A 27,067-nucleotide genomic window follows, 5' to 3' on the forward strand; every position below is an offset into this window, starting at 1 on the left:
CCGTCTGGGATTTCCAGTGGAAAGTCATTGCTAGGGCCTGGAAAGAAATGTCATCATTCAGTGTTCAATGGCGATTTTGTGTATTTGTGGCGCAATCCTGAAATAAAATGATATTTCCATGATAGAGGATGCCGTGTGAAAATTGCAGTGCCCAATTCTCAGTCTTCAAGATCAAGCGTTCCTGTTCAGAGTGCAGGTAAGTCTGTGACTTGAGGGGAAATTGGTGAAAATTGAGGGTGAAAATGAGCTTTTATTTGCAGACGTCTCTATTGCAAACAATGCCTGGTGAAGAAGAAGGATAGATTTCTCTGTGAAAGATGCGTCATCTTCACCACAAGACCACTCTCGAGGGTGGATTTGCTTCAGCTCAAACCCAAGGATTTGATCTTCTACTGCCAGAGCAAGCATATCTCCACAATTGGATGCGTGGGTGAGTTTTTCCCTCGGATGAGAAATCCTTTTTGGCAAAACATTCACAGCTATTGTCATCGATTTCATGGAATTTTCCTTTGAAAAAAAAATTTACAGAGAAAGAAGAATTGGTAGACTTGGTCCTGGCTCATGGGAATTCTACTCAGGATGCCAGTCAGAGGGGCAGGACCTCGATGGAGAGTGGAAATAGGGATATAAATGATGAGGACAATTGTACCAATCCATTTGATCAGATCAAACAAACATGCCAGAATTTCTTCAATAGCGTCGCCGAGAGGATCAATAATGACTTCAACTTTGACCTAAAGACTTCTTCATCCTTCTCACCGCGCCAGCAGCCAAGTCCACCACGACAGAGTGCTCCAATTGTAACGGATGTTCGAAGTGGAGGTTCTCCTGCTTCGGAAGTCTTCTCCTCCAGCTACACTTCTAGTCACCCAGCCAGTTCCTCGGCCTCTCTCACGTCCGAGCACAGTCGCAAAGGCGCCCCTAAGCCGTCCGGACACGCCAGGAGTCAGAGTGTGGACAAAACGAAGGATGAACTCAGTGATTTGCACGAGTTCGAGGTCATTCAGTCCACCAGTGACCTCACGCCAGACGCAGGCCCAGGGACTAGCCGAGGGGGTGGTCTGAGGTCGAAGCAGAAGACTGGCATTGCCAATTCGGACAGTTCGTCGTCATTTGAGGAACTGGGAGCCGTTGGTGGAAGTGATTCTTTCAGTGCTGTGACCAATAATGATAAGAGCAACTCGGAGACGCTGCACATCAGCAATGACTTGGATGGGCAGATGACATCGTCCAGTGAGGTGAGTTTTCATAAAAATAAAACAAATTGGAATCTTATCAGATGTCTCTTATCATAGAGACAGAATTTCCACTGGGAATGTTTATTGATTTTGAAGGCTAATTTTAGGTGAAGGGAGTGGTAGAGATTACCTCTTGGGGAAATAGATTTAATTATTATGTAGCGGAAATTCGATTTAAAATAATTTATTTAACATTTCTGACCTATCATTTATTTTTCTCCATGGCGTCTACACATTAGTAGAATTTTTTTTTTAAATGCCTTTTTAAAGAAAATTTTCCCTACCCTTGTAGGCAGAAACGTCAGAATTTTTTAAAAAAGGCATTTAAAAAAAATTCTACTAATGTGTAGACGCCAAATGCGAGAATTTGACTTTAAAAAGATACAATTTGAAGCACTTGACCTTTGATCTATTTAAAAAAGAATGATTAATACGATGATTCTGGAAAATATTGCTTTTTTTTATCAGCCTCTTAACTGAAGTATGAACTTCGCTACAGAAGAAACATCACGATTTTTTACTCACTACGTACTTTTGTGATATGGCAAGGATTTTGTCATGCTAGACATTTTATAAATACATTTAAAATTTTAAACTAATATTTTTGGAAAAAAATCAAAATTGGGGCAGAATCAGATTGACAGTAAAATGCTCGCCGTATTTCGTTAATTTACGTATTTTCATTGCAATTCTTACGCATATTTTCCATTACTGTATTACCTTATCTCATGCTAAGAAAAGTGAAGAAATAAAAAGGAAAATTCCATAAACGATGAGCAAAAAAAAACTACGATTAATTTCTCGTAGTTTTTTTCCTAACCGTTTATCGAATTTTCGTTTTATTTCTTCAATTTCCTTATATTATTTTCACCTAGTGCCACCGAGTATGAGATAAGGTAATATGGTTATGGAGAATTTGCGTAAGAATTGCAATGAAAATGCGTAAATTAACGAAATACGGTGAGCGTTTTATTGTCAATGTGATTCTGCCCTTATTCATAAAGTTGCTGAACAAAAACTTGCAAAATAATCCTTTAAGCTTTGCGGAATGCTTGAAATTCTGACGTCGAATTTACGATTCAAATATTGACTGTACCAAAATTATTTAGCGGTAACAAAAAGGAAAAAATCGCAAACACAGCTTGAGCTTTTCTATTTTGCAATTTGTTTGTTAATTTGTTCATAATTTACTTAAAATGACTTAGAGGTCATTTAAAAATTAGCCCGAAATTCTGTTTAACTAATCCAATTGAACTTCAGATAAAAAAGGGGTGGCAAAGCGTCCCATTTACCGTTTACCGGTTCTCAACCGATTTGAACCGATTCATAAATCTCTCAAAACATCCCCCAAACTAGTTTTAAAAGTAATATGGCTCGGGCACACCTTTTAGATCAGGAAAATTTCATGAAGCCGAAATTCGAAACCCTTTCTTTCTCACGTATTTTGCATATGACTATCTCATTCTTTCACATACCAAATTCGTTTGAGCTAAATTGAATTTGAAGTGATGTTTAAGAGAAGAAGAAGAGTGCGAGAGAATGAGATAGACATATGCAAAACATGCGAGAAAGAAAGGGATCCGAATTTCAACTTCATTAAATTTTCCTGATCTAAAAGGTGTGCCGGAGCCAATAGGATTGATTTTCAGATAAAATTTTTTTATCGGTTATGAACCGGTTCATTACCTATTCAAAACCGATTGGAACTGGTTTAGTTTTATAGGAAATTCCAAGACCTTTCCAATGATCCCAAACATGACCCCATTTGCTTGATAAATGCGCACTCTGGTGTTTTTTTAATCTTTGACCTTGAAAAACCGTTATTAGGAATGATTCAACGGTATTTTCGTCTAAGGACGAAATGTCCGCATGGGTAATCTCTAAAACATATCCAAAAATCAAAAAAAATCGTACGACGCGTTTTCGAGAAATTCCAAAAAACATAGTTTTGGAGGGGAAAGGGAGAGGTGGGGGAAAAATTAGGGGCATGTTAATGATCCTTGGGTCAACTTATGGGGGGGGGGTCCACCGAAGGTCCCAAGTCGCTATCTCTAACCGTTTGGCCTCTAGAGCTGATGACAGCCGGACGGACAGACGGATAAACAGCGTGACGACATTTCTCAGAAATCGTCTGAAACGTGAAGATTTGTTAAGAAAAGTGGTCTCCGGGGGGTGGAAGATGGAAATTTGGGGGGTTAAAAAAATCGAGGGATTATAATACTGCTCTCTCCGTAGAGTTCGAGCAGTAAAATTAATATCGGCAAATTACCGATTCAGAATCGATTAAAGCTTTCCAAGCTTTCGGTTTGAACGAAAAGTCAAAATATTTCTGAACTGAAAATTAGAAAAAATAAATAAATTAATAAATCGCGTGTTTCTGAAATATTCTAATTTTTTGGTGAAGAAGGAGGGAATGTGAAGATCATGTCGCACATTTGTGATTTTAGTGGCACTTTAATCATCTTGGTGTTTTGAGTTAGAAGCCCTCAAAATTAAATTATATTTTTTCTATATTGTATTTAATGTTTTATGTGGTTTTTTTTAAAGTCACAGTAGGTGCCAAAAGTTTGTTGCCTCATACAGGGGCATTACGTTTCCTATATTTCCCATATGTTTCTAGCGTGCCGAAAAAACTTGGGTTCATTAGCTGTTTTCTGTCATTGTGGAATGAATTAGCAAAAAATACAAATAGAAAATAAAAGCCGACTTAATACTGAATAGGTAACCGAAAACCCCAAATTGGCAACTTACGTAGTTTCGGAGATATCTCGTGAAATGTGTACGAAAACAGGAAAAAAATTACAAGATTCCACCATTCCTCCACGGAGCCGGATATACACAAAAACGTTTGAATGTGCATCATTGAAGATTTCTCTGTTCCTGCATCGTATGAAGCAGAGGTGTGCAAGAACTGTTGAAACCGAACAAACGTCAAAATAAGTTTGTTCTGGTAGCGTTTTGACCACTGACGTACATGTTTCATTTGACGTTTTTCGGTTTCAACGGTTCTTGCACGCCTCTGGTATGAAGTGTATTACACATCAAAATTACAGTTTTGGACCTGTTTATTTTTTGCTTCCTGAAACTAGGAAAAAAGGATTAGACTCTCAATTTTTTCAGGAAAGATGGGATTTAAGGCTAGCTATTACAATATATAGCCATATGTGAGATTCATAAAGAAATATGGGAGAAATATGAAGTGTTTGAAGGTAGCGTATGTGCGAACGATCAAAGCCTTCCCCTACAGTAGGCTTTCGCTAATATCGGCTCCTTTAAGATTGGGCTGCTACTTTTTAACCCTTTAAGGACGAGAGGGTAAAAAATCAAGGGTCAGAAAAAATCACTTTTTACGACTTTTTAGAGCAAAACGCAACTTTAGAAGGCTGTAGGAAAAATTTCATTTTTGGGTCACCGGTGACCCAATCGTCCTTAAAGGGTTAATTCGGGCGGCAGTTAAATTCGAAAAAAGTTTGTTCACATTTTTCAAGTTCGATTATGAATATCGAATGAAGCAAATATGCTCAAATTTGCCATGTTTTGTCTCAGTTGTGATGGGATTTTGCATTATTAAGGGGCTTTCAATAAATTTACAATTAATATGAGTATGTAAACTTAATATGAGTATGCAGTTGAATAAAAAATCGTTGCATTTCAAACAATGTGATGCCCGAATTTCTCTCTAATTCGGGTGACATTTCGGTCCCAAATGTCCGAATTTGAGAGAGTCTACTGTATTTTGAATCTGAGATCGCGACCTTTTTGATGATTAGGGTAAATTGAGCTAATTCAAAACCTGCTCCAAATGGAAATTTTTCGTTACTTCAAATGGAAACGTTATTGTTTTCACAATAAATACAGTAGATTGTCTGCAAATGTTTCAATAGGAAACCCCGGAAATATCATTTTTGTTTTGGAGAGATTTTCTTATTGTTTTAGATGAGAAAGGAGAAAAGACCAGGAATAAGAACAAATCCTGTACTCAAGAGCAACTCAACAAGGTTTTGGAAGCCTTTCGTTGCGGTTTCACTTACACTGTTTGTCTCCAATTAGAAACATTCCCTTGTCTCCATTTGGATTAATATGTTTCCAATAGGAGCATTTTACGCTCGCGTATTTTTCTTGTATTTAAGAAGTTTTCAAATTATATCTAAAGAATTTTCACTAAACAGTAACATTCTAGAAGAGTCAAGGAGCTAATTTATGTAATTTTCTTCGGAAAAAATTTAATGTGTTGAATCTTCTGTCAAAGTTAAACCGTCTGGAAATGGTTTTGAATTAGGACATTTACCCTATTATGATCAGTGGTTAGCCCAGATAAGCTTATGGTAGCCGAGATTCTTTACAGGCGACCGCGAAATGCGTGCAACTCTAGACGCTTGCGATTTAGAATGCGTACAAATTCGGCTGTGCGTTGGATTTTGGGGGAAAAGAATCACGTCCAAAATTCAACTCACATCGAATTTTGAGTACATTCTCAGTCGCAAGTATCCCGAGTCGCACGCATTTCGTAAAAGGTTCTGCAAAAGTTCTCTGGGCTTATCACTAAAGTGGGCTGAAAGATACGCTTTTCTTTTATATTTATTTAAATAATGTTTCTTCTAAAATGGTTATCCGGAGAAAATATGTAGTAGAGCATTTTAAAATCAATAAACTTCTCATTTGAAGCATTTTAGCAATATCCGGAAGCATTAGGGGAAAGTGGCCTGCCTTTGAATGCTTCAATTTTTCTCTTATTACCCAAAGCTAAAATTCCATTTTGTTAATCGATGTGGGCTTTACCGACCTGTGTAATGATAAATAACCCTTAGAAGTATCCCAATAGTGGAATGAATTACCCCTTTGGTAGTAACACCAACCTGTGTAATAAGCAATGACCCGTTAAAGTACTATAACCTTGGATTGAAACACCCCTTCGAGTTTAACAACCAACCTGCAAATGGAAAATCTCCTTTAAGATAATCCGGTCGAAATGACCGATTCCCGCAGGCTCCAGATCTTGGTTGAGTGGCCACAACAATCTGCCTATCTCGAAGACACTCTTGCCGCACTCGGTAAGCCCAAAACCTAAGACGCAAGCGCTCGCCTTTCCTTTTCTTCAGAGGCTGTCAGCAAAATCTGCCAGCTGGATGTCTGGCGGTCTATCCGGGATATTTCTCCACAAGAACTCAATTTAACTTCTAAATTTCTTTATTACACAACTTGATCTAACACCTTTCTAACGATTAACGAAACTAATTCAATCCTGAAGGGAATATTTCATCAATTTTCTTTGAGTCGTTTTACACGCGTTGCACTTCTCCTATTGCGTCAGCCGCACTCTCTCTACACACTGTGAAGATTTTACAAAGGCGTCTTACAAATACCGTCGCTCAGTCCGCTCAGTTCAAATGTTTGCGACGGTTGGCCTTTTGTTCGTCTTCATTTCCCACATTTTCCCCCTCTTGAGTCCTGGAGGGGCTCAAGAAACCGTCTGTGGGCAGCCAGGCCAAGGTATTGACTGCCCGTTTCTGCATGCCGTCGGATGTCTTCACTGTTGCGACCCGAACGATGTCATCTTTGCCCGGATGGACAGCAGTGACTCTTCCCATTCTGCAGTAAGTGGGTTTGAGAAGGTTATCTCGAAGCAGCACTAAATCTCCAACACAGAAGTTCCTCTTCTTCTCGTACCATTTGGGTCTGTGTTGAAGCGATGTGATATACTCCATATGCCAGCGCTTCCAGAAATGTTGCACCATGCGCTGAAGTAGTAACCATCGGCTTAAACGGTTGGGATTAACTTCAAGCAAATCTGGGCCAGGGGTCAGATTCATGGCGTGTCCGACCAGGAAATGGCCGGGTGTCAATGGTTCGTTGTCATCTAGGTCCGAAGACTTCGCACAGAGTGGGCGTGAGTTCAGGCACGCTTCTATTTGTGCCAGAACTGTTGCTAGTTCCTCGAAAGTCAGCAGACTTTCCCCCAGCACTCGTCGTAGATGAGATTTCACACTGGAAACCCCACGTTCCCAAAGACCTCCAAACGTGGGTGAATGGGCTGGAATGAAACTAAATCGTGTTCCATTACCTGACATCTCTGAAGTCACCTTGTGCTGGTGGGTACGGATTCCCTTGAGCCTTTCTTCACGGGATGTCCCTGATGCTCCAAGGAAATTAGTACCATTGTCACAGAAAATTGTGTGACAATGCCCTCTACGTGCAGTAAATCTCCGTAGACTCGCCAGGAAAGCGTCAGTGGTCAGATCACTGACGGCCTCAAGATGCATCGCCTTCGTGGTCATGCATATGAATACACATATGTAGGCCTTCATGACCGGAGCCTTCCTCAGCTTGGATGCGCGAATCTTGATGGGTCCCGCGAAATCACAACCCGTCTGGTAAAATGGCCTGTTCTGTTGGACTCTAGCTGCAGGCAAGTCACCCATAAACGGTGTCTCAGTGGTTGGTTTCGCCTTGATGCACTTCACACACTTCCTGGTGATGCCCTTGACAAGATTCCTGAGCCCAAGAATCCAATATTTCGTGCGTAAAGTGTTCATCAGAATCGCCGGTCCAGCATGAAGATTCATCTCATGGGTGAACACTATCAGGTCTCTCACAAATTTGGCAGCAGATGGCAAAATGATGGGGTGCTGTGTGGAGTAATCCATGTTTGAGTTTGCCAGTCGGCCCTGAACCCGCATCAATCCATCTTTGTCCAGGAAAGGAACAAGTTTCAACAACTTGCTCGATCTCGGAAGAGGGTGTCCTTGTCCACAGCTCTTGTATTCAACCGGAAATACTTTCTGCTGAATATGTTTCAGAATACAAGTTGTGGCATTCTGCAACTCACTAACTGTCAGGAAACCCGTTTTTCGCTCCTCTTTCTTGACTCTCAAATTCCCAATAAAACGGAGCCAGTAAGCTAGATACCGCACAGTCTTCAGATGTCCGGAAGTTCTCTCAATCAGCAGATCAAGAGGGTCGACTTGGTTTTGCGTCACGAGGGAAACTGCATGGGATGATCTCTCTTCGCCTGTTTTCCCCCTCTTCACCTTGTTCTCTGGCCACTTCTCTTCATTCTCACTGAGCCATTGTGGTCCATGCCACCACAAGGTGTGCTCCGAAAGCTCCTTTGGGGATACTCCTCTGGAAATGCAATCTGCAGGATTCTGTGCCGTAGGCACATGGCGCCAATGAGTAGGTGGAACGACCTCTTGAATAGCGTAAACACGCCTAGCTACATAATTGTTCCATGTCCTGGGTGGTTCTTGAAGCCATTGAAGAACAATTGTTGAATCAGACCACGCATGAACTTCCACCATCTTGTTTCCCAGAGAATCTTTGACCTTTGTGACCAGTTGTGTAAGCAAAACAGCAGCATTTAGCTCCATTCTTGGGATTGTGATTGGTTTTAGGGGAGCCACTTTGGATTTGGCAATCACAATGTTGATCTCGATGTTCCCATCAGCATCCATACCCTTTGCGTAGATGACAGCTCCGTACGCTCGTTCTGATGCATCAGCGAATCCATGAATTTCAATCACATCTTTCTGGGTTGGAATCGCTCTCGGAATGACTATTTTCTGAATTAAGGAAAATTCAGTCTGCACTCTCTCATACGATTTCGCTGTATCATCTGGCAGTTCATCGTCCCATTGAAGATTAGGAATCAGCCAAAGAGATTGGAACATCATCTTTAGATTTATCGTGACAGGGCAGATAAATCCCAATGGGTCAAACACCTTCGCTGCAGCAGCACACAAATCGCGTTTCGTCCTTACCAGTGGTAGAGCATCAATAACCAAAGAAAAGTTGTCTGGACCTGGTGACCACTTAAGCCCAAGGGCTGAGATCGATTTGGTGTGTGCTTTGACCTCGTCGGGTGTAATAGCTTGGAGATCAGGCGGAACTTGATCTAGAACCTCACTAGAGTTAGATGCCCATTTTCTAAGAACAAAATGTCCCTTGCCTAGAACATCCTGGATCTCCTTTTGAAGTTTCTTGCCGTCTTCGATGGACTCAGCTCCACATAGCAAATCATCCATGTAAAATGATGTGGAGATAACTTCACAGGCCTCTGGATAATCATCCTTGTAGTCCATAGCTATTTGATGAAGAACTCTCACAGCAAGAAACGGTGCACTTGACGTACCATACGTCACGGTACAGAGTCGAAAGATCTGAATCTTCTCCTGAGAATTTGTCCTCCAGAACACTCTTTGGTAATCTCTGTCCTCGCTTGCAACCAGGATCTGTCTGTACATCTTCTCTACGTCAGCGGACATAGCTACTTTGTGCGTTCGAAAACGCAAAAGCAACACAAGCAGATCATCTTGTCGGGTAGGACCAATCGCCAGTATATCATTGAGCGAAGGATTGTTCGGGCGAGTGGTTGCTGACGCATCAAAGACAACTCTCAGTTTGGTTGTCTCACTTGTAGGTCTGAGAACAGCTTGATGTGGCAAGAAATACGATTCATCCTCAGGTTTCAGATCATGTCCAGTCACTAGTTCCATATGATTCAAGCCGATATATTCCCCCATGAACGCCTTGTATTGCTCATGGAAGTCTGGGTCTCGGGATAGCTTTTTTTCCAATGATTGGAAACGAGCTAGCGCTGTTGAGCTTGAATTTCCCAATGGTTTGTGATCCTTTTTGAATGGTAATTTGACGACATAACGGCCTGTGTCGTCCCTTGAGTGTGTTTGTGTGAAGTGTTCTTCACACATGACTTCTTCCTCTGTAAGTAGAGGTTGTTTGTCGAGGTGGCTTTCCTCAACCTCCCAAAATCTCTTTAGCATCTCATCCAAATTGTAATGCGTATGCAGTGAAGTGATGCTGTTGAGTGGGCTATCGATCCGACCACCCACAATCCATCCGAAAATGGTAAGCTGAGCTATTGGTTGTCCAGAGTCCCCTTTGAGTGTTTGCGGCAAGTTGATCTCAAAAGCGTATTCAGCCCCAAGAATGATGTCTATCTTTCCCGGAACGGTATATTGAGGATCAGCAAGCTGCAGGCTCTTGATATGATCCCACTTAAACCCTGAGAGATCCACGGAAGGCAACTTGGAAGTAACCTTCTCCATAACATAAGCTTGAACCTCGATTTTGTCATTCGGATCATATCTTGAGACGACTTCCAGGTGGACTAGCCCCCTTGTGTAGCCTACATTCACTTCTCCAGCTCCATGAACAGCAATCCTAGCTTTGGATCTAGGCAACGCAAGTCTCTGAGCGCACTCTTCTGACATCATCGTGCACTCTCCTCCGCCATCAATAAGCACTCGACAAGCCTGATACTTGCCGTAAACATCCCTCACGTTGACAATAGCGGTTGGCAGTAATGCCTTGCGGTGAACTGAGGAGTGATGAGTTGTGATGGTTGAAGAAGTAGTTGGTGACTGTTCAGGAGTCTTCTGTGACTGAGGTACAACTTCCTTTGCGGCTACTGGTTTCACCTGAGGTTTCACAGATTGATCAATCTCTTCCGGAACTGGATCCATCTTTGGAGGGTGTAGCAGAGTGTGATGCCTCCTACCGCACTTCTGACACTTCCCCTTGGATTGACACTTGGCAGCTGAATGATGTGGTTTCATACAGTTGTAGCAAAGATGATGTTGTGCCATCCTTTCACGCCTCTCGTAGAGCGAAAGTGCCAGGAACTTCTCACATTGTGGCAAAGCATGTTCACCCTCGCATTCCGGACATTTTGTAGCATTCGTGTGGTGGGTCTTAAACCCAGACTTGTTTGACTTGTTGGTAGTCTTTTGCACTGAAGGTGGGCCAGGAGAAGTGCCATGAGAAGCACGTTCCATAACATCTGTCACGTCACTCATGAATTTGAAGAATTCATCGATTGTTGACATCTGATCTGCACTTCGTCCTTTCTCCCACTCTTGCCTGAAGTTCTCGCTCATATTTAATTTCATCAAATAAATGAGCCACATGTCGAGCGAGAAGCACTCGGGTCCCAAAGCTCTGAGACCATCAACGATCTGCTTGTATCTCCTACTAGCAGATTGCAAATCTGACGCATTTTCGACCTTCTTTTGAGTTTGTGCCATAAACTGTTGGATGTATGCATTCACGAGGTGAACCTTTTTGTTGTACTGAGCCTTCAGACTGTCCCAGGTAGATTGATAAGTCTGATTGGAGATCGGTATAGTACTGATGTCCGCAGCAGCACCTCCAGTTAGATACATCTTCAAATACTGCATCTTTTCACTATCTCTGAGAGAATCGTTGTTGTGAATGGCATTCTCAAATGCGTCCCTGAATTGCGGCCAATCTATGTATTTTCCATCAAAAGACGGAAGGTTCAATTGTGGCAGTTTGGAGCGTGTTGCACTACTCTCAGAATTGGTTGCTCCTGGGCTAGACCTCTGCCACTCAGCGATCTTATCCAAAAGATCCGTTTGTTTCAGTAGAACATCAGCGATGCTACTGTCCAAAGCCTCTTGCTGTGGAAGACTTCCGTTCGAACTCCCTTTGCATGTTTCAGCAATGTGCCCAAGTTTGAGTCGAAGATCCACGCATCTGTTGTTGAATGAGTCACCCTCATTCTCTTCGTGAACTTTCAATTTGGGATCGTCATCAACGAAAATCTCAATTTGTGTCTGAATTGGTGTAAACCTATTCAGTGTAGACTGGACTTCGCCAAGAAGTACATCAATCAACTGCTCAGTGAAGCTTGAAGTCTCAGAGACTCTTCTCTCAATGTTTGTGAGCATCCTCTTGCAGATACCTCTTTCGATATGGAGAGCTTTCAGCTCGATACTCGCCATCTTGAAGCAGTGTTGACGAGGGCAGGTGTAGAAGGACAAGCAATTCAATCCTTAGCAAGGAGCAATGCCGACGTTGGCGAAGAAGGATTGATTCTCGATAGTCCTTAGCAATGAAAGGGCGTCTGCTTTGTCGATGATTCTGTCCAGTTCCCTCGAAGGACCAGTAATATGTGGGCTTTACCGACCTGTGTAATGATAAATAACCCTTAGAAGTATCCCAATAGTGGAATGAATTACCCCTTTGGTAGTAACACCAACCTGTGTAATAAGCAATGACCCGTTAAAGTACTATAACCTTGGATTGAAACACCCCTTCGAGTTTAACAACCAACCTGCAAATGGAAAATCTCCTTTAAGATAATCCGGTCGAAATGACCAGTAATATGTGGGCTTTACCGACCTGTGTAATGATAAATAACCCTTAGAAGTATCCCAATAGTGGAATGAATTACCCCTTTGGTAGTAACACCAACCTGTGTAATAAGCAATGACCCGTTAAAGTACTATAACCTTGGATTGAAACACCCCTTCGAGTTTAACAACCAACCTGCAAATGGAAAATCTCCTTTAAGATAATCCGGTCGAAATGACCGATTCCCGCAGGCTCCAGATCTTGGTTGAGTGGCCACAACAATCTGCCTATCTCGAAGACACTCTTGCCGCACTCGGTAAGCCCAAAACCTAAGACGCAAGCGCTCGCCTTTCCTTTTCTTCAGAGGCTGTCAGCAAAATCTGCCAGCTGGATGTCTGGCGGTCTATCCGGGATATTTCTCCACAAGAACTCAATTTAACTTCTAAATTTCTTTATTACACAACTTGATCTAACACCTTTCTAACGATTAACGAAACTAATTCAATCCTGAAGGGAATATTTCATCAATTTTCTTTGAGTCGTTTTACACGCGTTGCACTTCTCCTATTGCGTCAGCCGCACTCTCTCTACACACTGTGAAGATTTTACAAAGGCGTCTTACAAATACCGTCGCTCAGTCCGCTCAGTTCAAATGTTTGCGACGGTTGGCCTTTTGTTCGTCTTAATTTCCCACAATCGAAGTTAATATAAAATAGTTAATAGTATTAACTATAGTTCACAAAATAGAATTTTTGCTTTGAGAAATGAGAGAAAAAAGTGAAACATTCAAAGGCTGCCGCATTCGAAGACAGACCACTTTCCCCTACTGATAAAAATTTGTTAAATTTGGTGTAGGGTGTTCAGGAGAATGGTCGAAGGGAAAAGGCAAATTCGGCCGAATGTAGCTTTAATGTAAGAGAACTTGAGGCTCTCCGTGGTGCAATTTATGCTACGAGAAGTCATCCATGTGGCGAGGGAATGTCCCTATCGACTAGCATCGATTCCACACCAGTCCATAGATCTCGACGTCTCATCCGGAGGCGTTCGGATAGTTACATCATTGATACGGGAGTCATTGAGCGTGATATTTCGGCCATGTTTGAGGATGAGAGTTCGAGGAAGCGTTCGAGAACTTCGTCTCAGCGAAGTGGGAAGGAAAGGGAGGTCCTTCGGGGAAAATTGGCACAATTTAAGAATGAAATGGCAGCTTTGGGACTCAGTGATGCCAGTGTTCAGGAGCAATTGGATGCTGTGTTGAAGTATTTGGAGGAGAGAAAGTTGTCGTCAACTCTGGAACCTTCAACGTCTGCCGTTAGTCCGCCATGGGAGATCCAGGCTGAAAGGGAAGAAATTGGAGAATTTGTGGCTTCCACAAGTGACAATGATGGTATTCATGTCTATCCTATGGGCGAAACTGAGATTTTCGATGGGATTCCAGTGATTAATGTGGAGAAACAGGCTAATTCTGGAGATCTCCATGCCAGAAGATACACAAGACTCGATGACATCACCTCAAGGTGACTTGGAATTTTTTTTCCTGGCATTTCAATTAGGATGAAATGGTTATCCTTTTTGCCATTTTATCTGCTTTTTATTATTAAGGTTGTTTCTCTATAAATTTTTCTAATGGTTTCTTCTTGAGTGGACATTGCAGTGCTGAGCTGGAGAAGTTGTCAGTGAAGCAACTCAAGGAGATCCTAATGCTCAATCGGGTGGATTTTAAGGGGTGCTGCGAGAAGAATGAACTCCTGGAGCGTGTTACACGGCTGTGGAATGATCATCGAACATATCCATGTAAGTGTTCAAAAAAATTATTAATTTTATTTGCAAGTTTTCAGCTGATTTCTATGTATCTGATAGCCGTTGATAAGCTCCAGCCGGACGATCTGTGCAAGATCTGCATGGATGCGCCTATTGAGTGCGTTATCCTCGAGTGTGGACACATGGCTACGTGCACAAATTGCGGCAAAATTCTCCATGAGTGTCCCATTTGCCGACAATACATTGTTAGAGTTGTTAGATTTTTTAAGGCGTAAGCACATGTGCAAATTAAATTCTCCGTGTTTCTTGACGTTCTAACGCGCGCTCTGGAGATGCTTAACAGTGGAGGAAATTCTTATTGCCATTCACTTGTCTATTTTTTTTTTTTTCAAATATTTTTATATTGAATTTATCAGTGATTATGGGCAACGCACATTTGGTTTTGTTTTGTCAACAAATGTTTGAAATTTCAGCGAGTGTGAAAGAGGTGAAAGACCTCTCTCTAGTCATCTCGCTTACACGCAAAGGTATGCAAACCGATTAGAAAATAAAAAAATGCGTATATCATTTTTTTTTTTAAAATTCTTTGTAAAAAAAAAACAAGTGAAATTTTGAAAAAAAAATGAATTTGATTTTAATTACAGACGCAATCACAGAATTTTAATGGCGTGCCAAAATAATATTTTGTTTCAAATTCTTTTGAAAAATTAGTTAATTTTTTTTTTACAAAATTTTAATGAATATGCACAAATTTTAGTTAATTAAAAAATTCCGATTATTGTTTTAGAGGGAATAAAAAAAACAAAGTTTAAAGATCAGAGGTTGCTTACAGAGGTTGCTGAGTTATTAAATTTAGCACAATGATGTACTAAATTTATTTTCGATAGAAAATGGAATTTTCCAAATAAAGCCAACATAAAGAAGAGCTCTATAAACAGTATTTCCATTCATTTTGAGTAGGGTTTCCAAAATCCCGGGATTTTTTAAATTTCGGGATCTCGGGATTTAAATATTTCACTAATCCTGAATTTCGGGATCCCGAAAATCTAGGATTTTAGGATCCCGGTTTTCGGATTCCCGGTATTAAGAACCATTCGCGATCCCGGAATCTTCGTGGCCCCATTTTCTTCGGGATCCCGGGATTTTAGGAATCCTGGGATTTTTGGGGTCCCGGGATTTCGGGATTTTTCAAGTTCCGGGATTTTCGAGATCCCGGGATTTTCGGAATCCCGGGATTTTCGGAATCCTGGGATTTTTGGGGTCCCGGGATTTTCCGGATCCCGGGATTTTCAAAGTTCAAGGATTTTCGAGATCCCGGAATTTTCGGAATCCCGGGATTTTCGGAATCCTGGGATTTTTGGGGTCCCGGGATTTTCCGGATCCCGGGATTTTCAAAGTTCAAGGATTTTCGAGATCCCGGAATTTTCGGAATCCCGGGATTTTCGGAATCCCGGGATTTTCGGGATCCCAGGATCCCGTATTGGAAACCCTCTTTTGAGTATTTGAGAATTTAGAAATAAAAAAAAATATATATTTGTAAAACTTCACCAATTAACCCCATCAAAAAATACAGATTTTTTAGAACAAAGAACTGTTCTAAAAATATACAGATATATTTTTTTATGAAAAGTATTTGAATAACTTGAATTTAGTTTTATAAGCACTGATGATTTCTTTAGGATGATTTCTCAGAAATATCGCTCCTTGGATATTACAGGGGCTAAGCTCCAGGCAGATATAAACTTTAAATGTTGTCCCCTTTTTTTCTTTTTTCTTTACTTAAAATTTTTAACCTGTTCAAAAAACTTACAAAAAAAGACAAATTATAAGAAAATTGACAAAATTTTCAGTTTTGCTATATTTCTTTTACATATTACATTGTTTTTAGTTTGAAGTTTAAACAAAAGAGTATTTAGTACATAGATTTCAGGAGCAATTTGGCAATCAAGAGCGTATAGTTGTTGAAGTTCTCTCATTACATCACACGAGACCCAGAGAAAATTTTTTTTAATAGATCTCTTTAAAATTCTCTCGAATCCCTGTACTAAAACATTTTGCTTACATTTCAGATGAAAAAAAAAATGGAAATGTTTCAAAATGTTCACAATATTATCGTTGGAAAAGGAAAAAAACAGAAATAGAACAGAAAATAGAGAAATATAATAAGCTTGTCGTGCGATTTCACCTTATATGTACTTTATGCACTGATTTTAGTACATCATTTAAATTTGTAAAAATGATGAAAAATATTACAAGTAATTAAATAATTACTGTCTCTAGCCTCTTCTAATCAGTATTTATCTTGATAATTTTAGTATTTCATGTGAAAATCCCATTTTGTGCTTTGAATTGATCTAGATCAGTCATATGTACTAAAAATGTTAATTATGGTGCACCTTTTTAAATTTTTAACGTATTTTTCAAATCATTTGTATGAGTAACATGATCTCATATTTGTACTAAATTTCATTTCAATTTCACGACGTTTCAGTATCCGACGATTTTTTTAGTACATAATTTCTGTGACAAATAAAATTACCTTGATATTTTCAGTATTTCATGTGAAAATTCCAAATATGTGCTGGAAATTGATTTAGAGCAGTTTTGTGCTAAAAAAGTATTAATTGTGCCCATTTTTTTATTTTTAAAATATTTTTCAATGCTTTATTAGTGACCTGATCTTTTTTGTTCTAAATCTCAATCTTGGTAAAAAAAAGTATTTAACGATTTTTTAATACATTAATTCAGGAACATATTTATAACCTTGTTATTTTCAGTATATCATGCGAAAATTATCAATTTGTGTTAGACACTAATTTAGATCAGTTATGTTCTAAAAATTTTTAATGAGGTGGAGATTTCTATTTTTTTTTAAATGTTTTTAATATGGATTTATGATTGATTCTTTCTTATATTTTGTACTAAATCTCAATATCATTATAAAAGTGGCCGACGGATTTTTTTTAGTACACCATTTTTGGAGCTAAATAATATTTGGCTTTTAAAATATAAAAGAATGATACGTATAAATTCTATTTCATATTATGGAATGTCATACAATATGTGTACTAAAAAAATAGCACTAATTTAAAATAAAATTTTGGTACTTGATTTAGTATAAAAAAATTGAAACGGTGTTTTAAATGGCCGGTGTTTTAAATCTCAATATCATTATAAAAGTGGCCAACGGATTTTTTTAGTACACAATTTTTAGAACTAAATAATATTTAGCTTTCAAAATATAAAAGAATGATACGTATAAATTCTATTTTATATTTTATCAATAGCGGCACATTGGAATGTCATACAATATGTGTACTAAAAAAATAGCACTAATTTAAAATAAAATTTTGGTACTTGATTTAGTACAAAAAATTGAAACGGTGTTTCAAATAGCCGGTGTTTTAAATCTCAATATCGTTATAAAAATAGCCGACAGATTTTTTTAGTACACAATAATATTTAGCTTTCAAAATATAAAAGAATGATACGTGCAAATTCTATTTCATATTTTTTTCAATAGCGGCACATTAGAATGTCATACAATATGTGTACTAAAAAAAATAGTACTAATTTAAACTAAAATTTTAGTACTAGATTTAGTACAAAAAAATTAAACGGTGTTTTAAATAGCCAGTTTCGAGGTTCGTAAAAAAAAACAAGATACAAATATTTCGTGGTACTAAAAGAAACAAAATGCAATGATCAATAATAAGTAGAATTTTTTTTATTATTTATTTTAAAATAACGATTTTTTATGAAAATGTTCCTTTTTATTTATTTTTTTTAACGTATTTGATTGATTAGAAAATTGTTTTTCCATTTTAAATGGTTTACATTTTTAATCAAATTTATTTAGATATTCTTTTTTATCATTCTGCTTTACTAGCAGTTTTTTTTTCTTCAAAATGTCACAAAGCACTTTTTTGTATTTTTTTCTCAACAGGTTTTTATGAAATAAATAAAAACTTTTAAATCGATCTCAAATAGTGATTGCGTCTCCAATTTTTGCATTTTTTTTCTTTGTGTAATAATCATAAAAGTTTTAAAAAAATCGGTGAAAATAAAGACCTAATATAAAAATTTCCTCCACTGTTTTGTAAACTTGCAAAGAATTTATTTAAAGAAAAAAATCGTACAACACAATGCAGCATAGCTGAAGACTTTTTCCATGTTTAAAAAGCCTAAAATCATTACAAAAAAAAAATAACATTCCCCCACAAAAAAAACTCTGTGAAAATTAGTAAAAAAAAAGCATTCTTAGGCGGATTTTATTCCTGTTCCTCAAAAAAAATAAGAAAATTTAGTGTTGCAATTGTCACTAAAAGAGGCAATTTTTATGATGAATGTAGGAAGAATTAAAGAGAGAGAGTGAGACATTATAGTTATTTAGAGAAAAAATTATGAAGAGAGAAAATTACAAGAGGAATTATTCATTTATTTCATTCTTCTTTTTGTATAAAGATTTATTAAAATTGAAATGTAACTACTGAAAAAAAATGTTTCCTTATCAATCTCGTCCAAATTTATGAGTTACTTTGGGTTTGTCAATCCGGAAAAGCTTCTGGCCAATGCCAAAGTATCCTTCGTACTCAACGGTGTCCGGAGTGGTGTCGTAGTGATAGTGTCCGGCCCACTGGGACGATGAGAAGCTGTGGAAGTGCTGCAGGCGCAGATCTAGATCCATTTCGTTTGTCACGAGTGTCCCAACGGCGACAAGAGGAGCTGGCATATCGTAGAATTTTAGCCAAGTATTTAGTTCTTCTTCAGTGTAGATGGGCGTCTTGGAGAAGTCCTGCATCACGTGTTGATAAACCTTGCCACTTCGCAGGAGAAATGCTCCTCCTAGTCCTGATAAAAATGGTAGAAAAGGGTTTTATTTTAAATTAGAAAAAAAGAAAAAAGGCAAAAAAGCGAGCGCCCCCGGGTGGGCTCGAACCACCAACCTTTCGGTTAACAGCCGAACGCGCTAGCCAATTGCGCCACGGAGGCTTGTACAAAAGCTCTTAAGATATTCATCATAAGAATCAGCAGAAACTAATACACTCACAATTGACTGATACCAGAGTTGAAATAGCAATAGATAAGAGATAAATTTTGCTCTATCTAAATACCACCCATAAATTTTCTTCATGAGATTAATTCGCAGTTTAATTTGTTTATTGCCGTACTTTCATGTGATAAATAAGTTGAGAATAAAAAAGAAAATCTCACCTATGTCCTTGTCCACAAAATGATTAGTCAGACTTTCTCTTATTTGAGTGATGAAATTATTCGATCCAGTGCGTTTTTTGCAGTGAACCCTCAAAATCTGCAAAAAGAAATTGATTTAAACGAGTAAAACGCATAAAGAATACATTAAAAAAAACTCTTCATAATGTTCATAATAGAAAAATAAAGATTTAAAAAAATCCCCTACCTGTCCACCTTTGCCTTCACTCAAATAGACATTCCCAAGGAGTGCAGATCGTGTCTCTGACGAAGGAATACTCCTCCTTTCACAATTCTTCTCAGCATTCACAAGAGCCAGATGACTCTTGGACACAATGCTTCCGTCGGCATTCCTTTTCAAATTGAATATTCCTTCGGCATTTGTGTTACACAATACGTAGGGTCCAGCCCCAGCACCAACTGCCAGATACTCGCTAATGTTTCGAAAACGACAGATCTTCTGGCAGATCTCATCGAGATCATAGAGCTTGTCTCGTTGGACAAGGGGCAAGAGAAACGGTGCACCTCCGTATTCAATGATTGTGGGATTTCCACAGAGTCCCGAACTAGCAAGATTAAAAGGTTCCTTTGAGAGGTCTGGACACTCCACAAAGTCCACAGAAACCTCTTCGAAATTCTTCTTGAGACCCAAGGTTAGAACTGTAAAAGAAAAAAAATGAGAGATCGCTAAAAGGAAAACGTTTAATGAATTGATATATCGAGACAAAAAACATTTTTATAAAAATTTTTAAATTGATTTAATAAATTAAGTTACTAAATCAAATTACTTGCAATTTTTTGACAATAAGAGAAATAAACTAAACATCTATGAATTGTGCTTCAACTGGACCTTCTGACTAGAAATTTTTAAAAAATTGCAACCTAAAAAAAATCTGAGTGTTATAATATTGAAACCGAAAATATTGAAGGATTTAAAATTTAGAGTGAGTTCAAAACAGTGGCAAAAACAGTCAATTGTTTTTAAACTCTTGCCGTCTCCACGGCGCCTCAATGTCTATCACTAGCATATAGGTTACTCGGATGAATTATTACCTTAACTGTAAATAACTTAATTTTGATGCAGATTGATGCTTTTTTTCGCATTTTCGCCAAGGAACTTTAGTTGTGTGTTTACGGAGATTCTTCGAGATTTTCACGACACAATATTGTTGAATTTGGAAATATACTCAGTCTTGGGAGTATGCACTATTCGGAATTATTCACGAATTGGGAGTCAATTCGTGAAATCATTTTTAAAATACAGTAGACTTTCAATCGGGTAAATGGGGAAAAATGTCATCCATACTGTCAAGTGATTTGGGAGTCAAAGTCATTGTAAATTTCATAAAGAGCGCTCATTTATAAAGAATCACGATAAAATAAGAGAAACTAAGCGAATTTGAGTAAATTTGCTTCAAAATAAACGTGAAAATTGCCAAAAAAAATTTTCGTTCTATTGAAAAAGAACCGATTGAGCGAGAGTCTACTGTACGCCTGAATGTATATATACTAATTTGTGACGCGGGATATTTGAAAAAACTATGCTAATATTATATTATTCACAATATAACTTAAATTCCCTTTATTAAGTTAAAAATTTTAAATATTCTAACAATTTATTGAAGCACTCTTGCCAAAGAGTACTGTTAATGCTTTTTTTTAAACAGTTGAATCTTTTTCTGACTACTTTTACTCCGCGCGAAATTCGTTCTAAGACCGATTTATTTAAAAGAAATCGCCTACGTGTATATGCCAATTTTCTCGATGCATAATGCCATTTCGCGCTTGTTTTCGGTCTCGAAAATGTACATAATCCCGGGACTGAATATAATAATTAGCTATGGACTCATAACCGGCTGTTACTGATTCAGGATTGTCTGAGAGACTCCAGCACCTTTCCAAAGAAGTCAATTTTGGCCAAAAAGACTAAGAAAAAAACTCTGTAGAACCTTTTCAGCCTCTGACCTTGCAAAAAAATTGCTAGATGATTCAAAGAGAACTAATCGCATGAGATCCATTACATGTTTTCGATATAATTCCTGAAAACATGCTTTCGAGTCCCGCGTAGACTTAAAGTTACGGACAAATGGAAAAGCAGCCTGACGTTGTAAAATTCAAAACTTCAGAAATCTAAAATTTTGCATTCTGAATCTCAAAAAACATTTTATTGTTAATATTGTCTTGTACACTTCTCTAATAAGGTATTACAGATCAAAATTCTTATAATCTGCTTCGCTTTTGGTTCCATCTCCGTAAACTGTGCACGGTTAAAAGTGACGCACTCTTATGGGTTTTAAAAGCTACTCTATAGGAAAGTAACTTCACAAAATTATCATAAGCATTTTAAATATGTATTAAACGGCTTGTCAAAATCTTGGTTCTATAAGACAGCTTATTTTGCTTCTTGTATAGTTTGCGCAATAAGAGTTTGCAAAGTATCTTGTTTTGTGGTGCTTTAAATTCAAGAGACAAATCCGTGTATTAAATTTATCGCATAAATTTTGTATTCTTGGCAGGTGACTATCGATTTAAATTGGTTCATAAATTACAAGAAAGTCATCTCAAAATTTACAATTGTTAATAAATTGTGTTTTTTTTCAAAAAAATTTAACTTTAAACTTTAATCTTTAACCTTCGAAAATTAGATGTCGAAAACTATTTTGGTATACGAATTTTTTGGACGAAATATTTGCTTGGCCAAAGCATATTCAAAAATAAAAGAATCATAGCAGACGTGTTTGAAATTAAGCAAAAAACACGTATTTGTTGGAGAAGGAGGGGATGACGGGAAAAAGGAGAAAAAATTCTCGGGATAATATTGATTTTTGCCGGCATGACCGAAAATCGAAAGTCAATATCTTTTATCTAGCCAGGTAACAAACACACATTCGGACAAAAAAATTTATTGAAAGATAAACCAATTACGAGTACTATATCGATTCATTGTCGATTGTAATGGAACCGATGCAATGCAGTTATTGCAAATTCCAAGATCTTTGCAAAAAAATCAAATTTAAGCAAATCGGTTAAAAAATGAACCCTTGCTTCGGCGTGGTTAAACCTTTCTGATCTTTAAAAATTGTATTTCGAAAAATCGATGTCGAAAATTTTTTCGATCATAGACGAAATGTTTGCTTGGGCTTACCTGGAGGGGAATTCTGTAACGCTCTGCCAATGCCATATGGCAAATTGGGTTTGAATCTTAGGAGAGCTTTTTCGATAATGCGATTCTGTAGCCGTGACATTGCCATTTCAGCTCACGTGGCATTGTCAAAAGTCACATATTTGAGATTTCTGGCAATTCAAATGACAATTAATTTTGTTAAACAAATCAACCAAGATGTACTGCATTTTTATAAAATCATCAAGTAAAGAGATTTCATTAAAAATTCAATGAATTGCATTTTCGAACTCATATGATACGACAAAAAAAAGCTCGAATGGCATTGTAAGTTTTCGAACTCACGCGTGACAATGCCACGAAAATTACAGAATTCCCCTACTGGGCTACCTCCTTCAAAACATATTTGAAACCAAAAGAAATGGTAGGATGCGTTTTCGAAATAAATAAACCAAAAAATGTGGTTTTGGGGGGAAAGGAAGAGGGTGCTGCAGATCGGTGACAAATTCGAAAGAAGCGGATAGGCGAAGGCTTTCCGGCTTCGAACATTTTATATTTTTTTCTGTATTTTTTTAATGAATCAGACCTATGACAATATATTTTATTAGCTATAGTCTTAAGTCACACATTTCCTAAGAAAAGTAGGTCAGATTCACTAAAGATTACAGATTAAAAGAACATGGGAAAAATATGAAATGTTCGAAGCTAGAATATGTACGACGCCTGAAAGCTTTCCCCTAATCTCTTTGAGTTCGAGCAGTAAAAAGTGCAAGTGATCTTTTTACGATTTAATTAATTTCCAAATGGCATTTCTTATAATACTTTTTTTGTTATATATAAATATTTTTCAATGTCGTAATGGACTTCTAATACCGATTTTCTCTTATCATTTCTACATTATATAAATTTCTAAATTTTGAAGTTCTAAGTAAGCATAAACGACAATAGAATTGCCCGAATTGCCAGTCTTAATTAATTATTGTGAGCAAAAACACTTGAGCTGCCGCTACGGAAAAAGCAAAGCATGAAAGTGCGACAAAAGAGAGGGGCAATAGAAAACCGGATAAATGAGAAAGCAATTTAAAATCAAGTGAATTTTTGTGCAAGAGAAACTGCTGTCCATTTTGGACAAAAACTTTTGTGCGGGAGTGTAAATGGCGCGGGAAAAGGATGTTCTAGGAAGAAGGTAAAAATAGTCTAATTTCTGGAGAAAAGAAAACACCAATATCTCTCCGGGGATGCTCAAGGTCACTTTAACATTCCACAAAGTTACACAAAAGGGGATTTAATTGAAAATATTGATTGATGTTTTGAAGATCTGTACCTTCCTTGAGCTCCTGGATATCCGGCACGAATAGTTCCTTTTGCTCAAAAGTCACATTTTCCACGCTCAGAGTCGTCATTTTCGCGTAAAATTCCTCACTTTCGATGCTTCACGATTGAATGGGAGACAGATACTGAAGCGCATCATTACGTGGAGTCTCCGTTGTTGACCTGAAACGACGCGGAGACCTTATTTACCAAATCAACACAAATGATAGCGATTATTTACAATTTCGCCGCTTTATCACTCTCTTGACTGTTTTGTTGCACAATGAAGGGTGGATTTTGCTCTAAAAGGTATTGCAAATCACTCAGTGGATTCTAAACTAAATAGTGATGCTGAGGAGGAGAGAAAAGGGTGCAAAATTTGCCGGGAAAAGTCGAAAATTATGGGAAATTCCTAACTAGGTTTTTTTTTTTAAATCCCTCCCAATTAGTTTTGCATACTTTCCGGCGTTTTCCCATGATGTCCCAAAAAGTGAAAGTTAACCGGTAAAAATATCTGCCTGGCTATTTGGAGGATTTGGGAAATGTCCATGGTAGAAATCCTATTTTAATATGGAAATGTCTGAATTTCGTCCGTTGCTAAATGCCGGTTTTCAAATGAGACTTGGGACAATCCCCAGATGAGACAGAATTGTCCGGTGATAAATCTAAGAAACTCCCACAATCAAACTTGATGGTTGTTTTTAGTAAATATTTTTCAATGTCGTAATGGACTTCTAATACCGATTTTCTCTTATCATTTCTACATTATATACCACGTGTTTTGTGCCAATCACACTTAAAAGAGCTTCCATCTCACCTTTACGGTGATTCTATTATAAGTGAGTGATTTTTCTGTGTGTTTTTTACGGTGAATTCTTCCGCCAAGAAAAGTCCAAAGAACACGGGAGTCATTGAACTTTTTCGCAAGGAATTCAGGTCAAAACATGGCAATAAATCTCATTAAATTCAGTACTAATAGTTATATTAAATCGCAAATCAGATTAGTAAGTTGAGTAGATACTTGATGGACTTTGCCCACTGGTCTCTAGCAATCTCTTTTGCGATTTCAGGTGAGAAATATGAGTACGGTCGAAGTGAATGTGAAGCAGGGAAGGATTCGTGGTCTCAAGGGCAGTCTCCGCAATGGGGCACCATTTTATGCCTTCAAGGGCATCCCCTATGCCCATCCACCCATTGGACAGCTGAGATTCAGGCCCCCTGTGGCTCTAGAAAGCTTTCCGGATGAAGTTCTTGACTGCACGAAGGAGGGAGATCCCTCTGTCCACAAGGATCCCTACACAGCAAAATTAGTGGGATCCGAGAACTGCCTGTTCTTGAATGTTTACACTCCAAAATTGGAGGATCGGGCTCGGGCAGGAGCTTGCAAATTGCCGGTAATGGTCTGGATCCATGGAGGAGCCTTTATGATGGATTCCGGGAGTGAGAATCTTTACTGTCCGGAATATCTCATCCAAGTAAGTGGACTCTTGATAATTTTGACACCAAAGCACATTCTCGGTTTGATAATTTGCATTTTGGCTTCAATAATAATTCTCAGTGATCAGGAAAATATCTTTTTTTGGTAGAAAAATATTTACTGCACTTATTTGTCCTTAATGTTCTCTTACTAAAAATAGAAAAAAAAAATATTTTGAAGCAATAAAATTTATTATTTTCTTTTCAATTTTATTTAAATTAAACTTTTAATTGCGCATTTAAATGTTGCAGTGAGAAACAAATTTATTATCTAACATAAAATTTTTAAAATAAAGAAGAAAAACTTTATAAATCTCAGTAGATCTTAGTAAAGAAAAAATTGTTGGAAAAAAAACAGTGAAATATTGCGATTGAAGAGAGAGGTATGCGAATCACGTCATTAATCCAACTCTAAGTAAGAATAAAAACACTTAAAAAATGTAATTAAAAATCTAATACTGCGGCGTTTCGCATTGGGATCTCGAGGAGTAGAGTTTCACGCAGAGAGTGATATATGAGAAATCTCTGGTGTTAATATTATTTGTATCCGGAAAGCACTTAAAAGGGGGGGTTAAATGGGTTAACGGGAGTGGGGGCCGGAGGTTGCAGTAGGATAAGAAGATTCTTCGCCCTGATAAATCTAGCAATGGGAGTCCAATATCACTTTACCCGCACACAATAAATCTCAGTTTTGGGAAATAAAGGAAATAAGGGAGAGCTTCATAAGGGAATAAGGAAGTGGACCCCATCCCCTTATCAAAATTTCGTCCTTCTATCTCTTATCGTTTGGGGAACACTGGATGTCTTAATCAAAACCCATCTAAATTACGATGAGAAAGGTTTTGGGCCCAGTTTTTTTTTAAAAAAATCATCTAAATCGAAAGGGGAAATTTGGAGACTACACGGTAAAAAATTTCGGCACATATTTGTTCCAAAAATTAGTTCGTCCACGGACACCATAATTTTTGGAACAATTATGTTCCAAATGTAGGAATAATATTGTAATAAAAACATCCATATTTTTTATTCAGAATTTCAGTCTTATATTTTCTTGTACTATTATTTCATACATTTTTACACAAATTCGTTTTCACATAGATAATACAGTGGGACCTCGATAGAGTCAAATAATTATTTCTAGGCCTGTTGACTCCATTGGATTCGGTGACTCTATAGGAGTCTAAAAAAAATCAATTAAAATGTAAAATTTTGATGTAAAGGGGTATTATTTTATGTTTGTACTAGACAATTGATAAATTTAACACGATAGTAGAATATTTCATTTACTAAACCCATAAATTCTACACCCTATGGTCCAAAAAAGTCGTAATGTTTAGGCGAAAGTTGGAGATTAAGGAATCATTTTACAGAATGTTTTTATTATTAGTAAGTGTCTTAAGTCAAAATTAATATCCATGTGGTAATATTGGGGTATATTCACGATGTTAAAATAATAACACGATGTTAAGATATTTAAATTGTGTTTGAAATATTTCTTTTTTCACTTTTTTTTAGAAGAGCTCCGGTAGATATTTATTTGTTGAAAATTCTGATACAATAAACGTTATTAATTAGAATTTATTTTAAACTTTTATTGTATGAAAGAAGAGATTGATAGTTGTTCTTTTCGTTATGACACAATTATGGCTTTAAACTTCACAAAAAGGGCAATAAAACCATTTTTTCTCACTTTTATCTTGTTTAGAAAAATGGGCGCTAAATGTTTAGAGATATCTTATTTAGAGTTTTCAGATGACCCCCTAATAAGTCAACTTGGGGATTATTATCATGACCCTAATTTCCTCCCTACCCAGCCCCTTCACCGCCAAAATCGTTT

General features: G+C 37.7%; 4 protein-coding genes and 1 non-coding gene across 10 annotated transcripts in view; 2 read left to right on the plus strand and 3 right to left on the minus strand.

The window, feature by feature from the left end:
• The first annotated feature begins 26 nt into the window (after positions 1 to 26).
• Positions 27 to 18,611, plus strand: LOC129801193 (uncharacterized). 4 transcript variants are annotated; one of them, XR_008751671.1, is made up of 7 exons: positions 40 to 196; positions 261 to 430; positions 529 to 1,238; positions 13,206 to 13,867; positions 14,005 to 14,144; positions 14,211 to 15,303; positions 15,509 to 18,611. XR_008751671.1 is itself a non-coding variant. In XM_055845989.1 (6 exons), the coding sequence occupies exons 1-6, from the start codon at positions 129 to 131 to the stop codon at positions 14,384 to 14,386; spliced, it is 1,926 nt and encodes a 641-aa protein (XP_055701964.1). In that variant the 5' UTR covers positions 27 to 128; the 3' UTR covers positions 14,387 to 18,611. The 4 variants fall into 4 exon arrangements, 2 of the variants coding, with proteins under 2 accessions (XP_055701964.1, XP_055701963.1); XR_008751672.1 differs by having other exon boundaries at positions 14,211 to 14,638; positions 18,238 to 18,611; XM_055845989.1 differs by having other exon boundaries at positions 27 to 196; positions 14,211 to 18,611.
• LOC129801192 (uncharacterized) lies at positions 6,408 to 13,028 on the minus strand. 2 transcript variants are annotated; one of them, XM_055845987.1, is made up of 4 exons: positions 12,546 to 13,028; positions 12,399 to 12,471; positions 12,257 to 12,330; positions 6,408 to 12,183 (listed from the first exon to the last, which is right to left on the minus strand). In XM_055845987.1, the coding sequence occupies exon 4, from the start codon at positions 11,996 to 11,998 to the stop codon at positions 6,617 to 6,619; it is 5,382 nt and encodes a 1,793-aa protein (XP_055701962.1). In that variant the 5' UTR covers positions 11,999 to 12,183; positions 12,257 to 12,330; positions 12,399 to 12,471; positions 12,546 to 13,028; the 3' UTR covers positions 6,408 to 6,616. The 2 variants fall into 2 exon arrangements, with proteins under 2 accessions (XP_055701962.1, XP_055701961.1); XM_055845986.1 differs by having other exon boundaries at positions 12,399 to 13,028.
• Positions 18,529 to 24,148, minus strand: LOC129801194 (ester hydrolase C11orf54 homolog). Its single transcript, XM_055845990.1, has 5 exons — positions 23,996 to 24,148; positions 23,768 to 23,937; positions 19,531 to 19,982; positions 19,326 to 19,422; positions 18,529 to 18,962 (listed from the first exon to the last, which is right to left on the minus strand). The coding sequence occupies exons 2-5, from the start codon at positions 23,844 to 23,846 to the stop codon at positions 18,622 to 18,624; spliced, it is 969 nt and encodes a 322-aa protein (XP_055701965.1). The 5' UTR covers positions 23,847 to 23,937; positions 23,996 to 24,148; the 3' UTR covers positions 18,529 to 18,621.
• On the minus strand, positions 19,030 to 19,103 carry Trnan-guu (transfer RNA asparagine (anticodon GUU)). The gene has a single exon. It is a non-coding gene; the product is annotated as a tRNA-Asn (tRNA).
• Positions 24,149 to 24,451: 303 nt separating the features above from the next.
• The window catches only part of LOC129801195 (acetylcholinesterase), a 39,265-nt gene continuing 36,649 nt past the window's right edge, over positions 24,452 to 27,067 (plus strand). The window contains exons 1-2 of one of the 2 annotated variants that reach the window (XM_055845991.1): positions 24,452 to 24,758; positions 24,825 to 25,229. In XM_055845991.1, coding sequence (XP_055701966.1) covers positions 24,699 to 24,758; positions 24,825 to 25,229 — 465 coding nt within the window. In that variant the 5' untranslated portion in view covers positions 24,452 to 24,698. The remainder of the gene's footprint in view (positions 24,759 to 24,824; positions 25,230 to 27,067) is intronic. The other variant, XM_055845993.1, reaches the window with a different exon arrangement.

Source organism: Phlebotomus papatasi, chromosome 2 (assembly GCF_024763615.1).
Source record: "Phlebotomus papatasi isolate M1 chromosome 2, Ppap_2.1, whole genome shotgun sequence".
NCBI lineage: Eukaryota > Metazoa > Arthropoda > Insecta > Diptera > Psychodidae > Phlebotomus > Phlebotomus papatasi.

What these genes read in the sequence shown, in the direction of transcription:
- LOC129801194 (XM_055845990.1), bottom strand. Translation starts at nt 23,846, where the DNA reads ATGACGACTCTGAGCGTGGAAAATGTGACTTTTGAGCAAAAGGAACTA. An exon ending in TATCCAGGAGCTCAAGGAAG is followed by an intron (nt 19,983 to 23,767) that starts GTACAGATCTTC and finishes TTTCTTTTACAG; the next exon opens with TTCTAACCTTGGGTCTCAAG. An exon ending in TTTTGTGGACAAGGACATAG is followed by an intron (nt 18,963 to 19,325) that starts GTGAGATTTTCT and finishes CATTTTTATCAG; the next exon opens with GACTAGGAGGAGCATTTCTC.
- LOC129801192 (XM_055845987.1), bottom strand. Translation starts at nt 11,998, where the DNA reads ATGGCGAGTATCGAGCTGAAAGCTCTCCATATCGAAAGAGGTATCTGC.
- LOC129801193 (XM_055845988.1), top strand. Translation starts at nt 129, where the DNA reads ATGCCGTGTGAAAATTGCAGTGCCCAATTCTCAGTCTTCAAGATCAAG. An exon ending in CTCGATGACATCACCTCAAG is followed by an intron (nt 13,868 to 13,992) that starts GTGACTTGGAAT and finishes TTTCTTCTTGAG; the next exon opens with TGGACATTGCAGTGCTGAGC. An exon ending in TGATCATCGAACATATCCAT is followed by an intron (nt 14,145 to 14,210) that starts GTAAGTGTTCAA and finishes TGTATCTGATAG; the next exon opens with CCGTTGATAAGCTCCAGCCG.